Source organism: Motacilla alba, chromosome 1 (genome assembly GCF_015832195.1).
Source record: "Motacilla alba alba isolate MOTALB_02 chromosome 1, Motacilla_alba_V1.0_pri, whole genome shotgun sequence".
In the NCBI taxonomy this organism is placed as follows: domain Eukaryota; kingdom Metazoa; phylum Chordata; class Aves; order Passeriformes; family Motacillidae; genus Motacilla; species Motacilla alba.
In genome coordinates this window covers 60276817-60298232 of record NC_052016.1, presented here as the reverse complement: position 1 = coordinate 60298232, position 21416 = coordinate 60276817, and the positions used below count along the sequence as shown (strand labels likewise).

General features: G+C 42.0%; 2 protein-coding genes across 5 annotated transcripts in view; one reads left to right on the top strand and one right to left on the bottom strand.

The window, feature by feature from the left end:
• The first annotated feature begins 110 nt into the window (after positions 1-110).
• On the top strand, positions 111-13262 carry STOML3 (stomatin like 3). Of its 4 annotated transcripts, XM_038132720.1 has the most exons (9): positions 111-528; positions 648-668; positions 2984-3112; positions 5836-5939; positions 6559-6631; positions 7857-7939; positions 9671-9874; positions 10861-10995; positions 11396-13262. In XM_038132720.1, the coding sequence occupies exons 3-9, from the start codon at positions 3061-3063 to the stop codon at positions 11594-11596; spliced, it is 852 nt and encodes a 283-aa protein (XP_037988648.1). In that variant the 5' UTR covers positions 111-528; positions 648-668; positions 2984-3060; the 3' UTR covers positions 11597-13262. The 4 variants fall into 4 exon arrangements, with proteins under 4 accessions (XP_037988648.1, XP_037988638.1, XP_037988668.1 ...); XM_038132710.1 differs by lacking the exon at positions 648-668; XM_038132740.1 differs by having other exon boundaries at positions 111-3112; positions 10797-10995; positions 11396-11533.
• A 149-nt stretch (positions 13263-13411) lies between these two features.
• Positions 13412-21416, bottom strand: part of LOC119699341 (complement C4-like) — a 41345-nt gene continuing 33340 nt past the window's right edge. The window contains exons 36-41 of the mRNA XM_038132675.1: positions 20683-20791; positions 19626-19715; positions 19126-19218; positions 18344-18427; positions 14863-14995; positions 13412-13736 (exon numbers count right to left, since the gene is read on the bottom strand). Of these exons, the coding sequence (XP_037988603.1) occupies positions 13598-13736; positions 14863-14995; positions 18344-18427; positions 19126-19218; positions 19626-19715; positions 20683-20791 (648 nt within the window). The 3' untranslated portion in view covers positions 13412-13597. The remainder of the gene's footprint in view (positions 13737-14862; positions 14996-18343; positions 18428-19125; positions 19219-19625; positions 19716-20682; positions 20792-21416) is intronic.

The following is a 21416-nucleotide window of genomic DNA, read 5'->3' as shown; positions in this document are numbered from 1 at the left end:
AACAAGTTTCAATGTTTCTTTCAAGTGCTTTAATTGCAGCTGCAGTGAATAGGAGAGAAACAGAATTATTTTCTGTCCTTTTCCTCTGGTTTGCAAATGAGTGTTGGGAGTTTGCCTGGTCCTGAAGGGAAATTTGACATGGTGTGAGTGTTCTGACTTTCTTGCGACTTGCCTTCCTTTCTGTATTGATAGAGGAGCAATAGCTTTGTCTCTCTCTCACATTTACTCTAGTGGCCCAAGGGGGGCCTTCTGTCATCTCCATCTCCTTCTGTCATCACCTTCAGCTATTGATACCTGATGCCATTTTCATTAGGAGGAGCAGCAATATGGGATTGTTCCTACAAGAAAAAGGAAAGTACTGTTAATCTGCTCTGTTCTGTCATGTGTCCTTAATTTTGACCTGGGGGAAAGGGAATGCCGAGCCTGAAGCAATAGGCAGAACTCAGGGCCAGGAAAAGACTGAGCTGAGAAGTCTGTAGGGACTGGCCAAAGCCCAGTGCATGGAAAAGAAAGTCTGGGCTTGAGAAGGTAAGAAAAAGGCAAATTTAAACCTACAACTTTGTCTGCAAATCTCACGTGGGGACTGCCTGACAATTCTTTTTTGCATTTTTGGGATTGGCACTGTTTATAAATGGCTGTGGATTAAGTCTCTACAACTGCATGATGAGGTAAGTGGGAGAAAGTAGACATGGTAGAGACATTGTAAAGGACTAGTGCCATTTGTAAATGTAGCCACTGCTGCAGAGGAATGTTGGAGAATGTTGTGCCTATAGGTAAGCACCTGATCGTGCCTGACCTGAGCCCTCGTGCTGCTTTTGGAATAGAAGTTGAAGGCTTTAGCTATATCACAAATATAAAACTCTGCAGAAATAGCTGAACTGCAAGCAGCCCAAAGCAGTCATCTGATGTGGCTTCCAAGTCAGTAAGTTCTGCTGAAGCAGCTTTGAGCTCAATCTTTGTGGCTGTGCCCTGTGTCACAGGAGTGCACCAGGCTGTTCAGCACTAGTAAATTTGCAGCTTGTAAACTGCTTTGCCCCAGAGCTCTCATGTGTTTTAATCTCTGAGTGGTCTGTGGTAATCTGGGACATGAGTCATCCTCATGCCCCAGTATAGCCCCAAGGAGAAAGCATTAAGATTGCCCTGACTTTGATTTCAAAATTTTGAAAAGAGAAAAAAAGTGCAGCTTACGTTAAAATGAAAAAAACCCTAATATTGTGGTGATGTTCCTGAACACAAACACAAAACACCATCTGTTTTACTCACCTATATTTACAGTCACATCAGGGAGTTGTCAATAAACAGGGACCAATTAAGTCTGTTAACTTTTAGTATGTGCTGCTCATTTATCTGATGGTATAAACGGCTAATTCAATTGTGGCATTCAAATGGCTCAGAATTAAACTGTTTTCAATAACTTTAGTTTTGCTCTAAAATTAAAAAAAATTGTTTGGATAGTTTTGCATATTATGTTTTTGCTTCTGAAATAATTAAACCACATTTCTCTTGTCACTGTTTACACATGCTACCCTGCTAGTATGCTTCTGTCCTGAAGAGGTATGATCATACATCTCAGTGTTTAGAAGTCAAATAATGATGAAAATGCTGCAAATGGCCTAAAATGAATATTGTCACATTTTTTGGAGCATATTGCAATAAGCGTGTCAATTCTGATTCTTCAGGCTGTGCTTATGGCTTTCAGTGGGATTTAAAATGTCAGTTCAGGGGTGTAGTTTCCTCTCTGTGAGACTGAAAAAGGATTCTCTGGGGAACAATCAGCTTTGAATGACCCATCTGGGGCCTAGGTAATTACTGGCAGGAAGGAGGATTTGGGTGAAATGAAGCTGGAGCCAGGTCTTAGTAGATATTCTAGATAACAGATGTCCACAAAAACCAGCCCTGTAATTGATGCAGCTATATTTCAAACTCATAAATTACATATAAAAAAGACACGTCTCATATTTTATTAAAATAACAAGCAACAGCTTTGTTCTTTGAGAAAGTTGCCCTCTGCTGCTACAGCCTTCAGAAGTGGCTTAGTCTGAAATGCTGTGCTTAGTTTCACTGTCGAAATATTTTGTGAAAAATACTCGGGGGACAGTTTTAAGACTTAGGAACTGAAATGCTTCTGCTGTGGTTTTGAGGTTATCCAACTCAACAGGGCTCAGCCTGTACCGATGGACAGTGTGAAGAAGGGTGTGGTGAGCTATTCTACACAGTTTGGAGACCTCACCTGAAGTTTTGTTTATTTATTATGCTGGTGTTTTGAGATCTGAACAGCAGCTGAGCCCCAAAACAGCAGAGGAGCAGCATGCAATATCTGCCTTCTGGCTTTATAGCATCTTAGGTTGGAAAAGACCTCTTAAGGTCCAGTCCAACAATTAACCCAGCATTGCCAAGTCCACCGCTAAACCACATCTCGAAGTGCCACCCATACGTGTTCTTTAAATGCCACCAGGGAGGGGGACCCTACCACTTCTCTGGGTAGCCTGTTCCACTATTTGGCAATTCTTTTGGTGAAGTATATTTTTCCTCATTTTTAATTTAATCCTCCCCTGGCACTACTTGAAGCCATTTATTCTTACAATATTGCTTGTTTCTTTAGAGGAGACCGATCCTCACTTTGCTACAACCTCCTTTCAGGCAGGTGTACAGAGTGTTAAGATCTCCCCAGGGCCTCATTTTCTTCAGGCTGTACCTCGGCTGCTCCTCAGCAGACTTACTTTTATCTTCCTGTCTTTTTCCTGGGTGTTTTAATCTCTGGTGAGGAATTCATAGAAATTACTTCCAGCTTGTATTTTGTGGGGCCTAAGACCAGCTGGACCAAGTGCACCCCAGACAGAGGACAGCCACAGAATACTATCCCGTTACATCAGAGACACAAGACTTGGTGTTTGCGAACATACTCTCCTCACCAGGGTAACTAACTCCCACAAGACTCTCATACAGGGGATTTCTCCTTCTCTCATCCTGCCTCCCTCTTCAGCATCTTGCAGGAGCCCTGCAGTTTCAAGGTTCGCTGCTGTCGCATCTGTGAGGGGATCAGAGCTTCCCTCTAAGGGGATGGATCCCCAGACAGAGAGACCCAAGAAAATCAACACAGAACATCTAATTGGTAAGTCTTGTTTTGTGTGTGTGTGTGTGTGTTTTTTCTCAATAATATTAAAAAGGAGCAGAATTAACCAAACAGAAAAGGTACATTTGATCTACATTTGATGTACGACTTAGACTGGAGATGAAAACTCAGAATGTGCCACTGTAAGTGACTGAGAAAGTTGCCTCATGCTGCCCTGCCAGGATGCATCAGCATCTACCTTCTGCCAACATGGCCCCATGGATGAAAAGGACTGATTCAGCTATTGATACACTTCTGTATGGAGGGATGGACTGGAGAGAGGAAAATAGGATCTAGTTAGGGAAGACATAAGAATTTTTCAACCCTTAGGAGAAAGCAGAAAGGTTAAAGTAGAAAGTGTGGTGGTTAAAAGAAGCTGAATCTACTCCATCTTTTCGTTGCTGTAGGAGGCTTGTGAGATTTTTACCCACACTGTTTTTCAGTTGCTTTCCAAGTGTGAAACCCACATAATGAGTTTGTTTACCCAGCCTGTGATGTACCCTAATGAGTGCATCAAGAAAAAAATGAAGTGAATCTTATTCCAGCACACTGGAGTTTTTCCACAACTGCTGAGTGATGAGCTCTCACATTTTGTGATGCATTGCAGCTTCTGATTTGCTCTGGACTAAAGAGTCAAGTCAAGTTTTTGGTGGTTATGACTATTATAATCCGTATACAGGGATTGCAAACCCAGATCAATGATACACGGGATTGTGACTGGTTCTTAACTATTATTTTTTTCTAGAGCCTTTAATTGGTTGTGTGTTTAAATGGTTTGAAACTTTGGGGTATTCTATTCAGAGAAGATTTGGTGATTTGGGGGAACTAGGAGTTTCATTCAAAGACATATTTTCGTGTTCTCCTTTTCTAATTGCAACCCACATTATTAGCTGGCATCAGGATCTCTAGGACAGTTCTTGTGGAGAAGGATTCAATTGTACTTTATTAGGTTTTGGATGCATGCTTTTTGGTGGTTAGGGGTGATATCTTGACCCCTAACTCTTCTCAGCTGCTTGAGTATCAGTCTGCTGAGTGCTGGCATTTTTTTCCCATCTGTTCCCCTGCATCTCACCAGGCATCTTCACAGTGGGCTCAGGTGGATGATGGTAGATGATGCTACAACCAAAATTGCTTTTAGGGAGGTTATTCATAACCAAATTTGTCACTGGAGAAAAAGATCTTCAGATATTTTCTGTAAACTGGTCATTTATGTGAAATTAAGAGAGAGTAAAAACATTGAGATCTCCTGAACAAAATATCCCTTCATGATTAATTTGCTCAGATTTCAGATTAAGAATTATGAATGATACCTATTCTGTGACTTTCCTTGACTCTTTCCACTGATTAAAAGACACCTGACTGCTGGTACTTTATGTACGTGTTGAAGCCTGCCACACCACTAGTGTAATGTGAAGTCCACTGTGTGGAGAACAGATAACTGTAAAAGGGTTAAAGATTTTCACACTAAATCCTAAAAATCCTGTTTTTATACACATGGCCTTAAGGTTTGCACAGTGATTTGCTTAGGGAAGCTCCTCAAATCAATTTTGCCACTGATTGATTGCAAAGTGCCTGATGATACCTCATATAACAACCAGGGATTAAAAATTGCTGGGTTTTGGGAAGGGTGAGGAGGAAAGCTGGGCTCCTGGTGCACCAGTTCTGTGCCCAGCTCTCCGGGAGATGAATGCAAATGTGTTCATTTGTGAGTAATTCAGCCTGCATCAGGGGCCTCAGAAGCAGAATGGGCAAAGCTGGGAGCAGCCAAGGGCTGGATGTCACAGCCAGATGTGCAGCCACCACTGCAGCGGGCACAGCTCGGCCACGCACATGGACTCAGGCGGGGCAGGGGCTTCAGGAGGGCTGTGCTGTGTGTCCTCCTTCCCCGGGGCTGCTGGGAATGTTCTGACAAACCTGTCAGTCCTCTCTGCTGGTCTGCCAGCTCCTGCCTTACAGATCAGGGAGCCTCCTGCTGTTTCAGGGTTCTGACGAGCTGGGGTTTTTTTCTTACAGAGTATAAATTGAATTGTTTCCAGTTTCTCATTTCTGTCTGCATGTGAGTTTTATTTAGTATCAGAAATTTCCAGTGCTGCCCTACACCATTGAAATAACTTACTTTACTACTGCCTTCCCTTCAGGCACTGAAATAATGAAATTCATTTTATATTTGTTTTATTTCATTACAATGAAATTTTGGGGTGAGATGAGCTGAATGCACTGAGACAATGGCATGCATGGGCATGCATTTTGACAAACACTAATTCTGAAGTTCTCTAAACAGTCCAGCGGATGGACTGGTCCATTAATATTCCTAAAAATGTTCATTTAAAAAAAAAGCAGGACTTCCCCTCATTTACCTTGTTACCTGTTTCACACAAACTAAACCCTTTGCCCCACCCAACAGTTTCATACCCATGGTTTCACCCATTCATTTATTTCTCCTTCACAGCCCCCAGCTTTGGTAATATCTTTCATTTTCCTCTTTTTTCCTGTTGCAAAAATGTATTTTCTGAGCCTTTTTTAATTTTCTGTGTGGAAGGGCCATAAAGTTGAATGCTTGCTTAGGTGTTTTATGGCTTTCTTTGAGTGATGGGAGGGACGAAGAGGGAGTGAGTTTCTGTGGACCTTGTGGTCCCATATGATTGCCCTGGACTAGATGTACATCCCTGGGATGACTTCTCAAATTTTGCATTCATTGCTCCTCTTCCTTATATTTTTTATAGCTGACAGGCAGGAAGGAATTGGTGTCTGTGGCTGGATCCTGGTTTCCCTTTCATTCCTCCTGGTGCTTATTACCTTTCCTATTTCCATCTGGGCATGTATTAAGGTAAGCTATCAGGATGTGAGGCACATGTGAAATGCTCTATTGTCATTGCTGTTGCTTTTTTACTGATTTAGTTAAGACAAGGCACCTCACTTTCACATTTTGGGAATCATAAGTGTTTGTAGCAAAGATGTGCTCTGGAAATGAGATCCACACAGGTTCTTCCACAAATGTTCTGTGTTGCCACAACTTCCTCACTTAATTTCTTCCAGTCTCAACACTCATCATCAGTTAAACTTCCAGTTAAACATCAGCTGGATGCCTGCCCTTCAGTAGTCATGACGCACTAGGTGAAGTGGTTTAGATTACCTGAGGTGAGAGCCCCTTTGGCCTACAACTCCTTAGAGTGTGTTGCTGATGTGGAGAGAGCTCTGGGGTATCCTTTTTAGATCACTGTTAATTCTTTCATATATGATCTGTTTTGTAACCTGTTTCCATGGGCAGGGGCTGAGTTCGTCCAGCAAATCATGAGTCAAGTAGAAGATGTCAAGAAAGTGATTTTCAGCTTTGTTGCTTCCTATAATATTTGTACTGTGCATTTAATATTGGTGCCAAAGATTAAAGAACCAGGGAATGAAAATAGAATTAGCTGTAAAATTCTAAACTTAAAATATTTTCCTAGGTTGTCAGAGAATATGAACGTGCTGTTGTATTTCGTCTGGGACGTATTCTGTCCAAGAAAGCAAAGGGACCAGGTGAATGCATGCAGTTTTTCTCTGTTAAAGTCCTCTGGGTTTGTTTATGTTATTACAATGCACTCAGGCCAAATAGAGAATTGCAGAGGTTCCATGAAATCCTTCCTTATTGCAGAGAGGGGAATGAGAAGGTCCCCTCTGCTGCAGTTCCTTTACCTGCAGACTGTTTACTTTTCTCAAGAGAAGATACAGCCACCCTCTTGTGTGGCTTGAAGTTTGAGTACCTTGATAGCAGGTGTTGCTGTTGAGCAATTTGGACAACAGAAGGATGAGTTCATGCTGCAGACACTCTCAGGGGACTGCAGGGAGGTTTAAATGCAGTGTTCATGTCTGTCACGGTCTTTTTTGAGTGACTGTGGCCTCTCTCCCTGCACCTCACTTCCAACACAGCTTGTTGCTGCCAGCTGCTTACTGTCCTCTGCCCTGAAAATGGTAAATGTGTCAGGGCAGGGACACTCGGCAGCTACACCAAGGCTGTTACAGTACCCAGCTTACAAATCACAAACCAAACCCAGCTACATGAGGACTCTGCATTGCTGCAGTTACCACCTCTGGGCAATGAAATGGGCAAACTGGAAGTTGAAATAACAGGAAAAAGTCCTTTTCAGGTACTGTCCTTCCTCTTGAATAGTAGTCATGTGGTTCAAAGAGCAGCTAGGCCTGGTACAGGGCTCTTCTGTGTGGCTTCTGTGTGGCAAGGTACTGAGGTGCAATAGAAGATTGGAAGTTTTGTCTAGTCTCCCTCTTCAGTGAAGGAGAGTGGAGACTCCTTCACAGAATTTGTCGCATCTTGGGACAATGTTCCTCATGTAGTGCAGGAATCTGGACCTGGGTGCTGTCTTTCCTGAGGACACATACTGAACCATACATGGCTTGTGATTTAAAAAGGGAAAATTAAAGGCATGGAAGGAATTTCTGCCACAATTCTCATGGCAGACTTCCAACAAGTGCTTCAAGCTGCTCATTTACAGACAAGAATCCTAGGTCATTAAGCTCTAATGACTTCACATTATTTGCAGATATCTGCACTTCCCTCTGCTATTTGAAAACGCAAAACATCGCTGTTGTCATGTCTTGTAAGCAGAGAGGACAGCTGCAGTGATAAGGCAGGGTGTTATTCTGTTATTCCAAATCCTGTGGGTATTTCCATCTGTTTATCTCTTGGATACCTGGATCTGGACTTTAGTTTTCAGAGGTGTTTCATCTAATAATTTTTATTTTTCAGGAATGATCCTCGTGCTTCCATGTACGGATACATTCATCAAGGTTGATCTTAGGATGGTTACCTGTAAGATTCCTCCACAAGAGGTAACTTCTCTAGCAGCCATCTAAGACAGGAACAAAAGATGCAGCAGATTCATGGCACAATCAAAAGTAATGCACATTTTGTCATTTTGCCACACTGAGCTACCTATGGAATTTAGCTACCAAATGGAACTTAGCTTTTCTGCTGTATCCTCTGCATTTCAAGCTGCTTACAACACAACTTCTTGCCCAAAGAAATTATGGGTGTCCCATCCCTGGAAGTGTTCAAGGCTGGGTTGGATGGGGCTCTGAACAACCTGGTCTAGGGGAAGGTGTCCCTGCCCATGGGAGGCAGGCTGGAACTGAGTGATCTTTAAGGTCTCTTCCAACCCAAACCATTCTATGAGTCTCCTAATGAAAATCTGCAGATGCATCATTGCAGGTCAAGCTGGTGTTCAGAACTGTGATTTCAAAAATAAGGGAAAGGAGTTACAAGCATGAATGTGAGACAGGGAGGATAACAGAGGAACGGGCTACAGAATTCCAAGTTGTAAATTAATGTCCTAGTGAAGTTGGATCAGACATGTAGCTCGCCATTCAAAAGAGCCTTCTACATGTGTCTGGAAAGGCAAATTACCCATGGGTAACAAATCCCATTGAATTAGCAGGAATTAGCAAACAATCTTTCACAAAACTCAGGTCCAAGCAGGAATGGATGGAGGAAGTAAGATACATCCAAGTAGGATATATCTTCAGACATTTTGTTAGCAAATTTTGACTGAAAAATTTAATCTGAAGGATAAGTTGTTGAACAATCCTGTTCTGATTAAGTTTTGTTTCTGTGTGGCCTCAGCCCCATGGCAGAAAAATTCTTCTGCTTATGGAGGTGACACTGCTGTCCCCTTCATTAAACATAGAGCAGAGGGACAAGAGGCAGCTTCAAGACCCTTTGGGCCACCAGAATTTCCTACTGTGTTCGCCAGGAGATGCTTTTTGGTCTATTATCTTTTTGTAAACAGAAGGAACCTTTTCTCAGAGTACAGGGTGCAGGCATGTGTGGTGTGAAATGAAAAATGGCTCCCCCAAAATGTGAAGCTGGAGAGAAAATGGCTGCAGAACTTGTAATGTGTAAGGCTTAGCAGCTTTTGGACAGGCTTCTGCAGCATTTGGCAGGGTTTTTGTGAACCATTCACTTGCAGGCAAAAGATGCTGTGGAGAGAAGTGATAGTGAAGCATCATTAGTTCTCCACTGAGGCCAGCTGCCTTCTGAGGCACAAGAAGCTTGTCTGGCAAAAGATGACAACTCTTCTATGAATGCTTAAACATTTCTTTCAGTTTCTTCTCACAATTTCTTGCACTTTTTATTTTTGTTTTAATTTGTTGGTGTTTCTTACAAATACATTGTTTAGGGGAAGTAGCACAGATCTTCCAAGCTGCATGAAAGGTATAAACTTATTAATGGACCTTTCTACAAGAAAGGAAGAGGATAGCCATCATTTATTATTGCAAAAAAAAAAAAAAAAAACAAGTTGTGAGAGTCGCTTACAATTGAAGCAGTTATTAGAGGGTATGTAAAGCATTTTCCCCCAGTTTAAACTTTGTTGATGCCAGACAGCTGTCTTGACGTAATTTCTTGAATTTCTTGGGAGAATGACAAAGAAATCAAGAGAATTTCTTAGTATCTTTGAATTATTAGTGCCTTTTACTCACGGTTAAAAAAAAATAAAATTCTTTTCCTAGGCAAAGGATGTGTTGTTGGATCTTTCTGTGACTGTGTGCATTTCTCAAATGCAGATTCTCACAAGGGATGCTGTTACTGCCCAGGTGGATGGGGTGGTGCACTACAGGATCCACAGCGCTGTCAGCGCTGTTGCCAACGTCACTGATGTCCACTCTGCGACCTTGCTTCTGGCACAGACAGCCCTGAGAAACGTTCTGGGTACACGGAGCTTGGCTCAGCTGCTGGCAGGTCGTGAGGAGATTGCACGCAGTATCCAGGTAAATTTGGCACCCAACATTCATAAGCGCGGAGATGTCTTCTGGGGAGTAGCAAATTAGAAATAATCTCTCTTTCTTCAACAAGGGTAACAAAATCTCCCTTTATGGGTTTGGGGTTTTTTTCAGTTATACATCTTATTGCTTAGAGTCAGAAACAGTTATTCTAAAGGTATTTCCCCAGCCTCTTATAGCAGAGTTATCTCTATCAAAAAGCAATTAAAATTCTGAAATTATCCAGTGATTTAAAAAAAAATCAGCTTAGCTCTTGGACAGAAGCAGCTGCAAACATGGAGAAAGAGATCTTCTCAGGGGAAATTCTGTCTTGAGCAGACCCTTCACTGAGACAAGACTTGTATCTCTTGTCATTACAACTAAGAGCACAAAATTTAGTTGCTGTATGCTTTTAAATGCCATCTGGTTTCTTTTTTGATTTGGCAGCCAAGCAGAGACCAGAGGAAAAATCCAATACCCAATTTACTAATTTCAGTCAGAGACAAGGCATAGTCAGACCAAAGAGAGACTGTACCCTCTGCAGCCAGGAGAGTGGCCACGCAGAGAAAGGGTCATGGTGGTGGTGTGGATTGCAGGAATGCCCAGGAGCCAGAGCACAGATGAGTTTGCCAGTGCTGCAGGGCTGCCTTGTGTCTCACCCATAGTGTACTTTTACTGTGTTGTGCTGTTTAAGGAGCTTGCTGTACTATTTATTTGTAAAAGGGAGAAATTTAGTAACTGCCCACCTAAGGAAGGGATGGGGGATCATAATTTAGGAGGCAGGGCAGAAGCCACACAGGAGACACTGGTGTTGACCAGCAAGTGTTTGCTGAGGCTGTGGTACCCACTGTGCGCACACCGTGCTTGGTGCTAGTGCCCCCGGAGCATCCCTCTTTCTGCTGTGTAGGTTTGCCCTGTCCTGTCCAAGCAGGTACACCACGTGGCTTTCCCTCTGCCAGCACTGTGCTCTTCCTGGTGTGTTGTTTGTCCCCAAGGCTACCCTCGACAGTGCCACGGAGCAGTGGGGTGTCAAAGTGGCCCGTGTGGAGATCAAAGACATCCGGATCCCCGTGGCCATGCAGAGGGCAATGGCAGCTGAAGCAGAGGCTGCTCAAGAGAAAAAAGCTAAGGTGAGACCCATGACAGGTGACACCCACCTTCAGGCTTTCATCTCCTTGTCATAGAACCACAGAATTGTTTAGGATGAACAAGACTTCTCAGATCACCAAACCCAACCCTTAAACCCAGCACTGCTGAGTCCATCACTAAACCATGTCCCTAAGCACCACATCTGCATACCCCTTAAATGACCACCAGGTGACTCCACCACCTCCCTGGGCATCCTCTTCCAACACTTGACATAAACATAATTTTTTTCCTAATATCTAATGGGAACCTCCCCTAAGCAACTTAAAGGCCATTTCCTCTTGTCCTGTGGTTCCAGGAATCCCAGCTAGTTGGTTTTCTCATAAAAGCTGAATTTTCACCACTTCAATTTTCCATGCCATTTCTATTTCTGTTCTTTTGCAGGTTGTGGCAGCTGAAGGAGAAATGAATGCTTCCAAAGCTCTCCAGAAGGCCTCCATGGTGCTGGCCGAGTCTCCAGCAGCTCTGCCACTGCGTTACCTGCAAACATTAACAGCTGTGGCAGCACAGAATAATTCCACCATTGTCTTCCCTCTCCCTATGAATATGTTTGGGAGTTTGGGGCAGAAACGGACAGGGGGATAGACTGTTCTATGCTAGCTCCTAGGCCAGAGATATTTAAAGGTTTTCCTAGGAAGCAAAGGGGTCCCAATTGGCAGAGTTAAAGTAGAAGCATGTTTGGGTCCTCTGCCCCCAAAATAAGTTTAATAATCACACACAGCTACCAGATTTAGACTGCATTTGCAAAGTTCAGACACTAAGCAGTTCCAGCTTAGACTCACCAGCAAGTAAAATGGAAGAAAATATGTAAGTTAGACCTAATATAAAATTTTAATGATGCTTTCACCACACTTTACAGAGTCTTGAGTATTGCAATTATTTGGTGATTTGTTTGCCAGGCAAGAACCTCTGAGCTGCTGATATACTCCACACAGCAAAAGGGTCAGACATCAGTTTTTAATTCAAGCCTTGTGGAGTGGAAAGGAAGGATTTGGCTCTTAACCTTAGAGGTATTCTTTCATAAATATTGGCATAATTACTGAATAATGGGTATGTCAGTGGAACGACCTATTCTTTATCTTATATTTATAGAAATTAGTACTTGCTTTACTGACCTCAGCTGCATTTTGCCATATCACTGACATTTATATAAGCTGTGTAATAAAAAGAATGTATGACCAGGCATTACAAGCACATTTTATAAATATGAAAGCTGGGGCAAACCTCAAGGTCCTCTGTCAATTTAAGTGTCTGTCTTAAATCTTCCGTGGGTTTCTTATCTTCCTTTGCATATGTCATGAAGCAGTCATTGAGGTTTTCCTGAAATGAGCCTTCCCTACCCTCCATCCATGCAATGCTTAGCAGCTGAGGGGAAGATGTTGCTGATATCCAGGTCCAGCTGATGCTAAGTTCGAGTTTGCAGCCTTCAAAGACAGCTGTTCAGTTCTCAGTTCAGGCACAAAGCAATGAACTGTCTTCTGTGAATCTGACATTTCTTGTGATGGAGCTGTTTTGATAGGTGCTGCTGCAGTGTCTTGGCCACATGAGCATCACTGTTGCCCTTTCTATCAGTAGCATCATTTGACTCCAAATTAACCACCTCAGCATGGACCTACTAATTATTATATCCTTGACAAAGGCCCTCCTTGTTTTTACTGCAGTGTAGCACAAGCAGTCCAGGTGGCAAATGTTTGTGCTCAGTAGCTGCTGGCACAGATAGTGGTACGAGCATCTGAGGATGATGACCTATGCAGTTCTTTTCTGCTTCAGATATGACTGCCAAATGGCATTTTGCTGGCAAGCTAAAGAAGCAAAACCTGTGATTGAAAGTCATCTGCTTACCAGCTTTACCAAAACATTTTCTGCAGATTTTTTCTTATTCCAATAAAAGAGCAGTTTTGAGTTAAACTCAAGAAAAAGAAAAGCTTGAAAGACATGTGGCTACAGAGTGTAATTAAAAGCAATTCTGTGCCCTCAGTGAGCTACCAGCCTAAGAAGCCTGTGGAAGACTCCTGAGTCCAGCACAGGACATGCCTAGTGTACCACTTCTAGTTCCAGCTTTAGAAGTGTATGGAATCCAGCCATAGGGTCAGCAGGACTCACAACTACAACCAGAAACCAGCTGCTGTGTTGAAGCATGAGTGTTGGTATCTCTTCTCTTTCAGCAGCAGTGTAACACAGGGAAAACCTTGAATTCACAGTTTTCTTTTTGACCCATGAAAAAGTCTTGTCATTTTTAAAAGAATTTTTTCTTGCCCAGGACTGCAGGAATTAATCAGGCGCTGCACAATTTGTTTTTCTTTTGACTCTCTGCAGGATAATTGCAGTGTTGTAGAATAACTCAAGGAGACACAAACTCCTACTCTCTCTTCCCCAGTGTCAGGAACAATAAACACAGTAGAGGAACTGCATTTTTATTGTATTACCCACGCCCACACCCACAAGAGGATACCCCAATCAGTGAAACAGCAATGGAAGCAGCTCTGCAATGTTTCAGGTGCCACTGGGATGCACAGGTTTTGCAGGAAGAATTCTGGCAGAAGGTGAGCTGCAGTCCCAGAGAGATGTGGGGGTCAGAGCCATTGTTCAGACATGGCACAGGTTGTCAGAGGTGCTCAGGAAGTCCTGCAGGTGAGCACAGCTCTGCCGGCGCAGAGTGCTGCGGCACTCGCTGTTCTCCGGAATTTTCTCCACCCAGGCTTGTGCATCAAGTAAGTATTGCATCCTGAGTGAAAATGGGACAGGTAATGAAGGTTAGTCATTATTCCTCACATAAGGCAATGGGAAAGCATAATCCCTGAGCATCCCTCCAGAGAGGCCTCTGAGATCAAGAGTTATACTAGCTAAGAAACTTGCCTTTGCCAGCAGGTTAACTGAGCTTTGAACAAAGTCTGGGATGTGTCAGTGCCAAGCTGGGACACACCTGGCCTTACTTGTGTTTTGAGTATGTCAGGTAAGCTTGGGCTAATTTTCTGTTAGTTTCCAGAATGACACAAAAGGCCCAAGTGCACACCAGTGGGACAGTGAAGGGAAGTTTAGTTCTAACAGAGTATTCCAATGAGAAGCCGTGTAGTTTCCAGTATTTCATGTTAACTGGAGAACACATTGGAGATTAAACCTCTGCTGGAACACCCCAGTCTCTATCAGGCTTCTTTTCAAGTAGGCCACTGACCTAGGCACTCACTTTGGCATCATATAAAGATGGGAATGGGACTTTTTAAGGTTTTAGGAAGTGGTGCTCACACCTTGATGGAGATCTCCTCCCTAGAATCTTTCAGAGGCATTACCTTTGTCCAATTCTGTGCAGGGAAATGAAACATTTATGATGTCTTCCTCTCCTAATATTTGATAGTGTCATACTGAATTCCCACTCAGATTAATTCCCTTTTTTCATTAAAGTGTGACAGTGAGAAATTACAAGAATGTGCTACCCACATGCATGGTGTAACAGCAACCTTGGGTGCTGCTCTTAGTTATGGTCCCACACATTTCTTCTGCAAACACAGGAGCTGTTTAAGGCCTCTGCAGCAGATGGACTGGGTAGCTTTTCCCATTCTCCTTTCCTAGCTGTGAGTTTTTAACCCAGGGGTACCAGGGCCACGTTTGATCCTGAGAAGTCTGGGAACCACAGATCCATGAGCCAATAGATCTGGGTGGCTCAGCTCTTCCCCAGGGCTCCACTTTTGCCTATAGAGTGGAACACCTTGCATTTTAGTAAATCCAACAGAATCATTCCCTGAGAAATTTGGTGCTACCTTTACTTTCTGGAGGTATACTAATAGATTGAGAATCCTCTGGGTTTATGGTCCATGATAGCAGCTGCTGCTGCCCAGAGACCATTTTGCACTTACTTGTTGTTGCAGTCCACTGTTTGCCCATCTCTCCCCATGAGGAGGTAGCGTTTGCCAGGGACAACGTTTAACTTGCACATGGAGCGGGATAGGAACTGTCGGCGCTCGCCCACTTGGATGCTTTCATCCGCAGCTGTGGGACAAGAAGAGAAAACCTCATGAACTTTTCTAACAGAGAGAAGAACTGCCAGCCCACTGGACACAACCCCATGTGGTCATTTGCCCCACTGCTAAGCCAAGGTAATATTTCCCTTTGGAATTGGGCTTGACAAGTGAATAAATGGCCCTGCTATGGCAGGATACATTTCCCTTAGCATGACTTGACGGAAAGTAAGCCACTTTTGCCTTAGCTGGTTGTCTTGGTATTTGGCTCATTATTGAAGGAGGTGTTTTCCTATGGACCTTAGGACCTTTCAGACCTTATGGAGTGTGCTTAAATCTCAGAGTCTGAAGGAAAAGCCAAGGAAAATAGAAAACATGCTGTCTTCCATTTCAGAATGCTCAGGTTCAGGGTGGTCTTAAAAGCTAGCAAACTAAATTCAAACATTTTGAGGCTCTACAATGCAGCAGAGAGTATTAAAATCTCACTCTCCTTGGTACACCTGTCCTGAACTTTGCTAATGCAGCCTTTATGCTCTTTGCTCTGAATCTGTTACAGAGGACAATCTCCTGGTGATCTCCATGTTAAAGTAACTTTAAAGATTCTGGTCTGCATTCTGGCCCCAAAGTTTATTAATTTAGAATTGCACTGCCCACTACAGAGGTGGGCATCCAAGGCAGATGAGGTGGCTGCTCAGATACTGCAATGACATGAGCGCTGAAAAGATGCTTATTCATCTGACCAATCTCAGGTCATGAGGACACTAAGTTATTAAACTAGAACAACAGTTTTCAAAGTTCATTTGAAAAAAAAAAAAGCAAATAACAGCACTATTCCAATTTCTTTCTTTCTAAATATAATTTGAAAGTTCCTGTAAAAATTCAATATTAAACCAGTTTAAATTACATTTAAAATGCACCACAGTCTTTTTATCAGTTAACAGAATCTTGTGCAGCATCTGCTCTAGTATAGAGTACTCTATTACAAGTATGGAAAGACTAGTCATCAAAATCCTAAAAGTAGAACAAAAATGAAGTAGAATATTCTAACATTAATTAGATTTCAGAGAATTTGGCAGAGACTGCTAATCTGTGAAACCTAGCTTTAAGAACCTTATCTATCACCTACATAAAACTTGCACCAGTTTAATATATGTTACTTATACATCTGCATTTTTAGAGACAATCTAAGTCCTGTAGGTTTTGTCATATAACCCAAGACCTTTTTGCTGTTCCTATGCTACATGGTGTCCTGGATTTTAATTTTGTTCACGGAATGCAGAGATGGGTTAGAACTACTTGAGAAAATGATGATGTTATGGCTCATTTCGCTTAAATTACCAAGGCGTTTCTCGGTTCATATGCTTCACAAATGGCCTAATACAATTCAGACAGTGGGATCATAAGCATTTGAGTCATTACATTGAGCGATTATTATGTAATTTCCAATTTTAAATCTCCAATTAAAAAAAAAAGTTTAATGTTTTAAAGCATCCAAGTGGAATTTAAGGTAAACAATTACTTAGAGTTTTAGAATCTGTAATGGGAAATAATGTTTAAAAAGGGGAGCAGGGGGCAAAGAAGAGGAAAAAGAAAGATTCTGTGCTACTTTGTATGGGCTGTACTGTTCCCCTAAAGGACTCCTGGAGGGCTCACAGGACAGCATAAATTTTAGCCGTGCAAAACATATACAGTTATTCTATCAATAACCAAAGTAATCTTAGAAGCACACACCAGCAATATTCTCTTTTGCTGACTCTCAAACACAAATAAGTGTTTCTATCTGTCTTCTGAACCAACCCTTCATTTCAAAGATTGTTAAGGAAATAATGTTGGGGTCCAGAAAATGAGATTTTACCCTACTAATTCTCATCTAAATTTGGTGATGGCAACAGAGGCCAACTTCACTCAAAAGAGCCACAGAGAATACAAGAGATAATAACACTAGTTCAGTCACAGGCTGATTTGGGTGCAACACCTAGCTTTTTCTTCGTCCTCATATGTCTTTGTGCCTCCTGCCAGCCTTTCCCAAACCTGCTGAAAGCTTCCTGATGCTCAGAAGCTGCATCTGACAGCACAAACCCAAAAGAATTATCAAGTATGTGGGAATAGAAGACATCCTTTTCATTCAACTTCACATGCAAAGGATATTTCTCTCAGCTACCAAAATCTAGAATCGTTCCAGTGCTTTCCTGCAAGTTATGAGTACAAATTCATTTGGACTCAGAGCCCTACAGCCTTTAAATCCTGAAGGTTTTCTCAAGAGATTAATACAACTTTCTATTGGGATACCATAATCTCCTATAGCCAGTATTTTGACCACTAGGTACATGATCATTTCCCTCCATATGGAAAGCCCTGGGTATATCAGATGCTCTCTCTGGACTCAGGAAGCATGGACCTTACTTTACTGAACATTCGACAAGGATCACAAGATGTGTGCCATAAAGCACTGTGGGACATTGCCAGGCCCCTGGGCAAAGATTGATAGAGTGAGTTAATTATTCTGTTCCAGAGAGGGAAGATTTCAAAACCTTTGAAGTTCCATTTTAAAGGCAATCTCTGGCTGCCAAACTCAAAACTGGTGACCACATGATACCACAGCAGCTGAAGTCTGGCGTGTCACCTGACAGCTTCCCCAGAAATTACTCTGAAGAGTATCAGTGCTCTCTGATGCTGCTGATTAAGTTCACATGGGGGCAGCTGGGATGGCAGGCTTGCAAAAGGATATTGTCTAAGAGCTGTGCAAAACTTTACACTGCACCTAACAACAAACAAGCCTTTCTATTTCTTTAGCACAGTTATTAAATTGAAGTTCCAGAAGTTTTCCTGTCTTAATTGACTCAGGCAAGTCACTGTGGACAACTCATAGCCTGTTCCACAAGGGCTGTAATGGCTCAATTAGTTGAGTAATAAGCACTTCAAATCTTCATTTAGTATCAGAAGAGAGGTCAGTGGCTCTGTCCACACAAGCAAAAATAAGGATCTGTCAACAGTCTCTAAAATAAAATAGTTGATGAGTTGATGCAGAAGACATAATACCCACACTATGCATGTGTTTGGAGGGGTTTATCTTAGACTAGCTCCAGTTTGTAACCATGGACTCAATGAGTCTGGAATGTGTCTTCTGATTTCTTTTCATCTGAAATGTTTGAAGCTCATGTGCTCTGGGATTGCACAACGTGAGCCAAAAAAACTACGCTGGGGCTTAACTGCACAGTGAGGCAGCTGCACCAAACAAGCCTTGCAATAAATAAGCCTTCTTGAAAGCCTACTGTAGAAATGTATCTGACCCCACTTTTCTGTGGCAGAAGAAGGCTAACATTTAGTAACCTAGTTTTTCTACAGGTGAATGAAAGGAGTAAAACATTTTGATACTTACATGCTTTAAGGATCTTGTGGATTTTGGCCTCATAGTAGTCAAAAACATTCTTCTTTGTACTGTCGAGGATCTCCACCTCGTATACTGCAACAGACAACAACTCTGTGATGCTAGATGGCAACATGAAATTGCATACAAAGACTGAATAATAGGTGTGCTTCTACCAAGTGTCTGAAGAGAGGCCAGTGTACCATCTACTCACAAACCACGGAACTATTAATCATGAGACTCTAGATTTGCATTCCTTTCTTTGTATGTTTTCAAGGAACCTTCTCCATGGTTAGGTTTTCACTTTTTTCTGTCCTTCTGTTAGCATCTAACTTATGAATGGTGCACAAACAGTTTTCCTTCAGTAGTTTATCCAACTTTGTATCCAAAGAAGAGGCCAGAAAGGTGAATTAACAAAGGGAAAAAAATTCATCTAGCTCTGCAGAACTATGGCATGCCATGGAAACCCTATTATTTACATCCTGTAACATGAGGGATGCAATGGACTGTGGTACTGCACCTTGGGACATAATAAACATAACATAATAACATAATGTGACATAATGTCCACCCCTCCTGCCCCAGCATCCTGCTGCATCTTTCCAAGGCTTTTACTTCCCATTTCATTGCTCTGATGACTACAACTGTACATGCCTTCATTTATTTCTCCTTGGCCTCTTGGCCACATATTGAAACCCTACTCAATTCAGGAGAGGTCTGGGCACATAAAACTACAAGTTTATACTTCTTAAAATGAATGATACTGAAATCAAAAGTAGTCTTTCATGCCTTACCATAATCTGCAGTAGGTTGGTAGCAGACAAAACTAACACGTGTGGTTTGTGTTACTGATTTACTGAAAGTTGATTTTTGTCTTGGGCAGGGACCTGGAGGGAAGAAAATAAGTGATAATATGGATGTGTAAACTAAAATCTGTCTACATGTCCATGCCCCTATAGTCATGGATATATAGACAGGTGTAGTTTATACATCCATATTCACACAAAAATACAACAGAGAATAAAATGGCAGAACAACTTCCTTATTGGTGTGATAGAGGGTTTTTACATACATATGCACATATGTATATATATTGCATTTAGCTATCAAAAAATCCTGGATATCTGAGAAAAAAATCAATTTGATACTCAACATCCTAGAGGATGAATGTGTCCTGTATTAGACATTAAGATAATTCTAATGGTCCTTTCTGGGCTTAACAATTCCCATGTAAATTGTTCCTAGAAGTAACTAAATGTCTTCTTTTAGACCAGCTCATGCAGTCATTGCTTACCTTCTGCGCACTGGCAGACATCGGCGTGGCACAGCTTTGAAAGCATGGCACTGTGCTTGGGAGCGCTGTAGAACACACTGCAGCTCCTGTCTGTGGACAAGGAACAAGGCAGCTTGTATGGGAGAGCTCAGGTGGAAAAGCCTGCACAGTACAGCTCAAACTATGTTTGCATCCCAGCTTTTCCCTGGTCCAGAGAAAGCAGAGCACTGAGGGATCAGATGTACATCAGCAATTCCCAAAGACCTACAGCTTAGGCACCTGGAGTACGGTGTTGCCTTTCAGCTGGGCAACAGCTTGAGGTTATGTTTCTGTTCAGTTTGGATAATTTTTGTTTGGGCATTTTGTTGTTGTTGGGGTTTTTTTATTTGCTTGTTTTTGGTTTTTTAAGTTGTACTCTTCCCTCCCTGCACCCCCCCCCTTTTTTTTTCTCCCTCTGGAAACCATCCATCTCAAAAGCCTCTTTACACCATAGAGCAACAGTGAGCACTGCACTCTTTCAGAAGAAGAAGATAGGATCAACCAATGGTTAGTTAGTAGTTTAAACCCAGTGTAGTCTGTCTTGGATCCCTCCATTAAAGCAAAGTAGAGATTTGACCTAATATTCAAATATTGTTTGCATAACTTGGGCAAATGGGGATGATTTGCATTTAACCTTTCTTTGAATGAGGAACAAGACTGCTTTCCCTGGCAAGCACACTACAAAAGTCAAACCTCCAACATGGTCTATCCTAGATGTATAAAGATACTGTCAAAACATAATGTAAGTGAAATATGCTTAAAAGCACCATGAGAAACAGGAACTCAGTAAATCTGATTTAAAAATTCATGAGTGTACAAGTTCACATTTTCAGTCCATTTGCAATACTAGGCCATTCCTGAGAAGATCTCTGTTTAGATTATCTGAAGTAACTGGAAGACAGTTATGCAAAGCTGTTTTTTTAATCACTAAACAAAATTACGTGGTTTCACACACTACATCAAAATCAACTTTCTATAGACTGGAGATGTTTTTTGAGAGTCTGTCAAGCAGTTATGTATCATTCTTCCGTGCCCTTACCAGGGTTGTAAAAATCATAGAGGATGGCATTTGCTGGCTGAACCAAGCCCATGGGATTGATTTGCTTTGCCCCAAATGATACACAATCTGGTTCTGGTCCACTTGGGAGCTGGAGGAAAAAGGAAGAACAGTTTTGATGAGAAAACTCTCTCTCCTAAGTCAATTCCTCAATGTTTGTGCCTGTGCCTAGTTGTTGAACACTTGTTCTGATGGCATAGATGAGTTAATACTGATATCTGCTTTGGCTGTAGAGATGAAGCAATTCGAGTGAGTGTAGGGTGGAGTCATTATCCAAAATACTGGGAAATATACACAGAGCCTAGGGGTCCTCATGTTTACATTTGTTAATCACTATCTGGATTTTGGTCCTGACATGCAAGATGTCCATGTGGAATTTACAGGACCACTAGTTAACACTTTTGTTATATGTATGAAAAGCATCCCTTCTGGCTAGAGAAGGAGAGGATTTCTCGTTTTTTTTTCTTGGGCCAAAGGCCAAATCTTGAATATGAGCTACTTCTCCTTGGACATAGAATGGTGGAAGATGAAGGTGTGTGTTTCCCTTCTTCCCTTCCTCTGTTCTCATCCTCCTGTTCTTTCCACTGAGCTGTTCAATAATAAAAAATGACCAAAATTACAGAAAGGTAACAGAGAGTGAAAAATGCAATGATTAGATTTTCAAAAAGTCTATATGCTATCTGAAATTGCAGGGATTAAAAAATCATTGGGTTTGC

Excerpts from the sequence above, each read along its gene's own strand:
- STOML3 (XM_038132710.1), top strand. The coding sequence starts at position 3,061 with ATGGATCCCCAGACAGAGAGACCCAAGAAAATCAACACAGAACATCTA. Across the intron at positions 7,940-9,670 it reads GTAAGATTCCTCCACAAGAG|ATTCTCACAAGGGATGCTGT; the intron begins GTAACTTCTCTA and ends TCTCAAATGCAG. Across the intron at positions 10,996-11,395 it reads CTCAAGAGAAAAAAGCTAAG|GTTGTGGCAGCTGAAGGAGA; the intron begins GTGAGACCCATG and ends GTTCTTTTGCAG.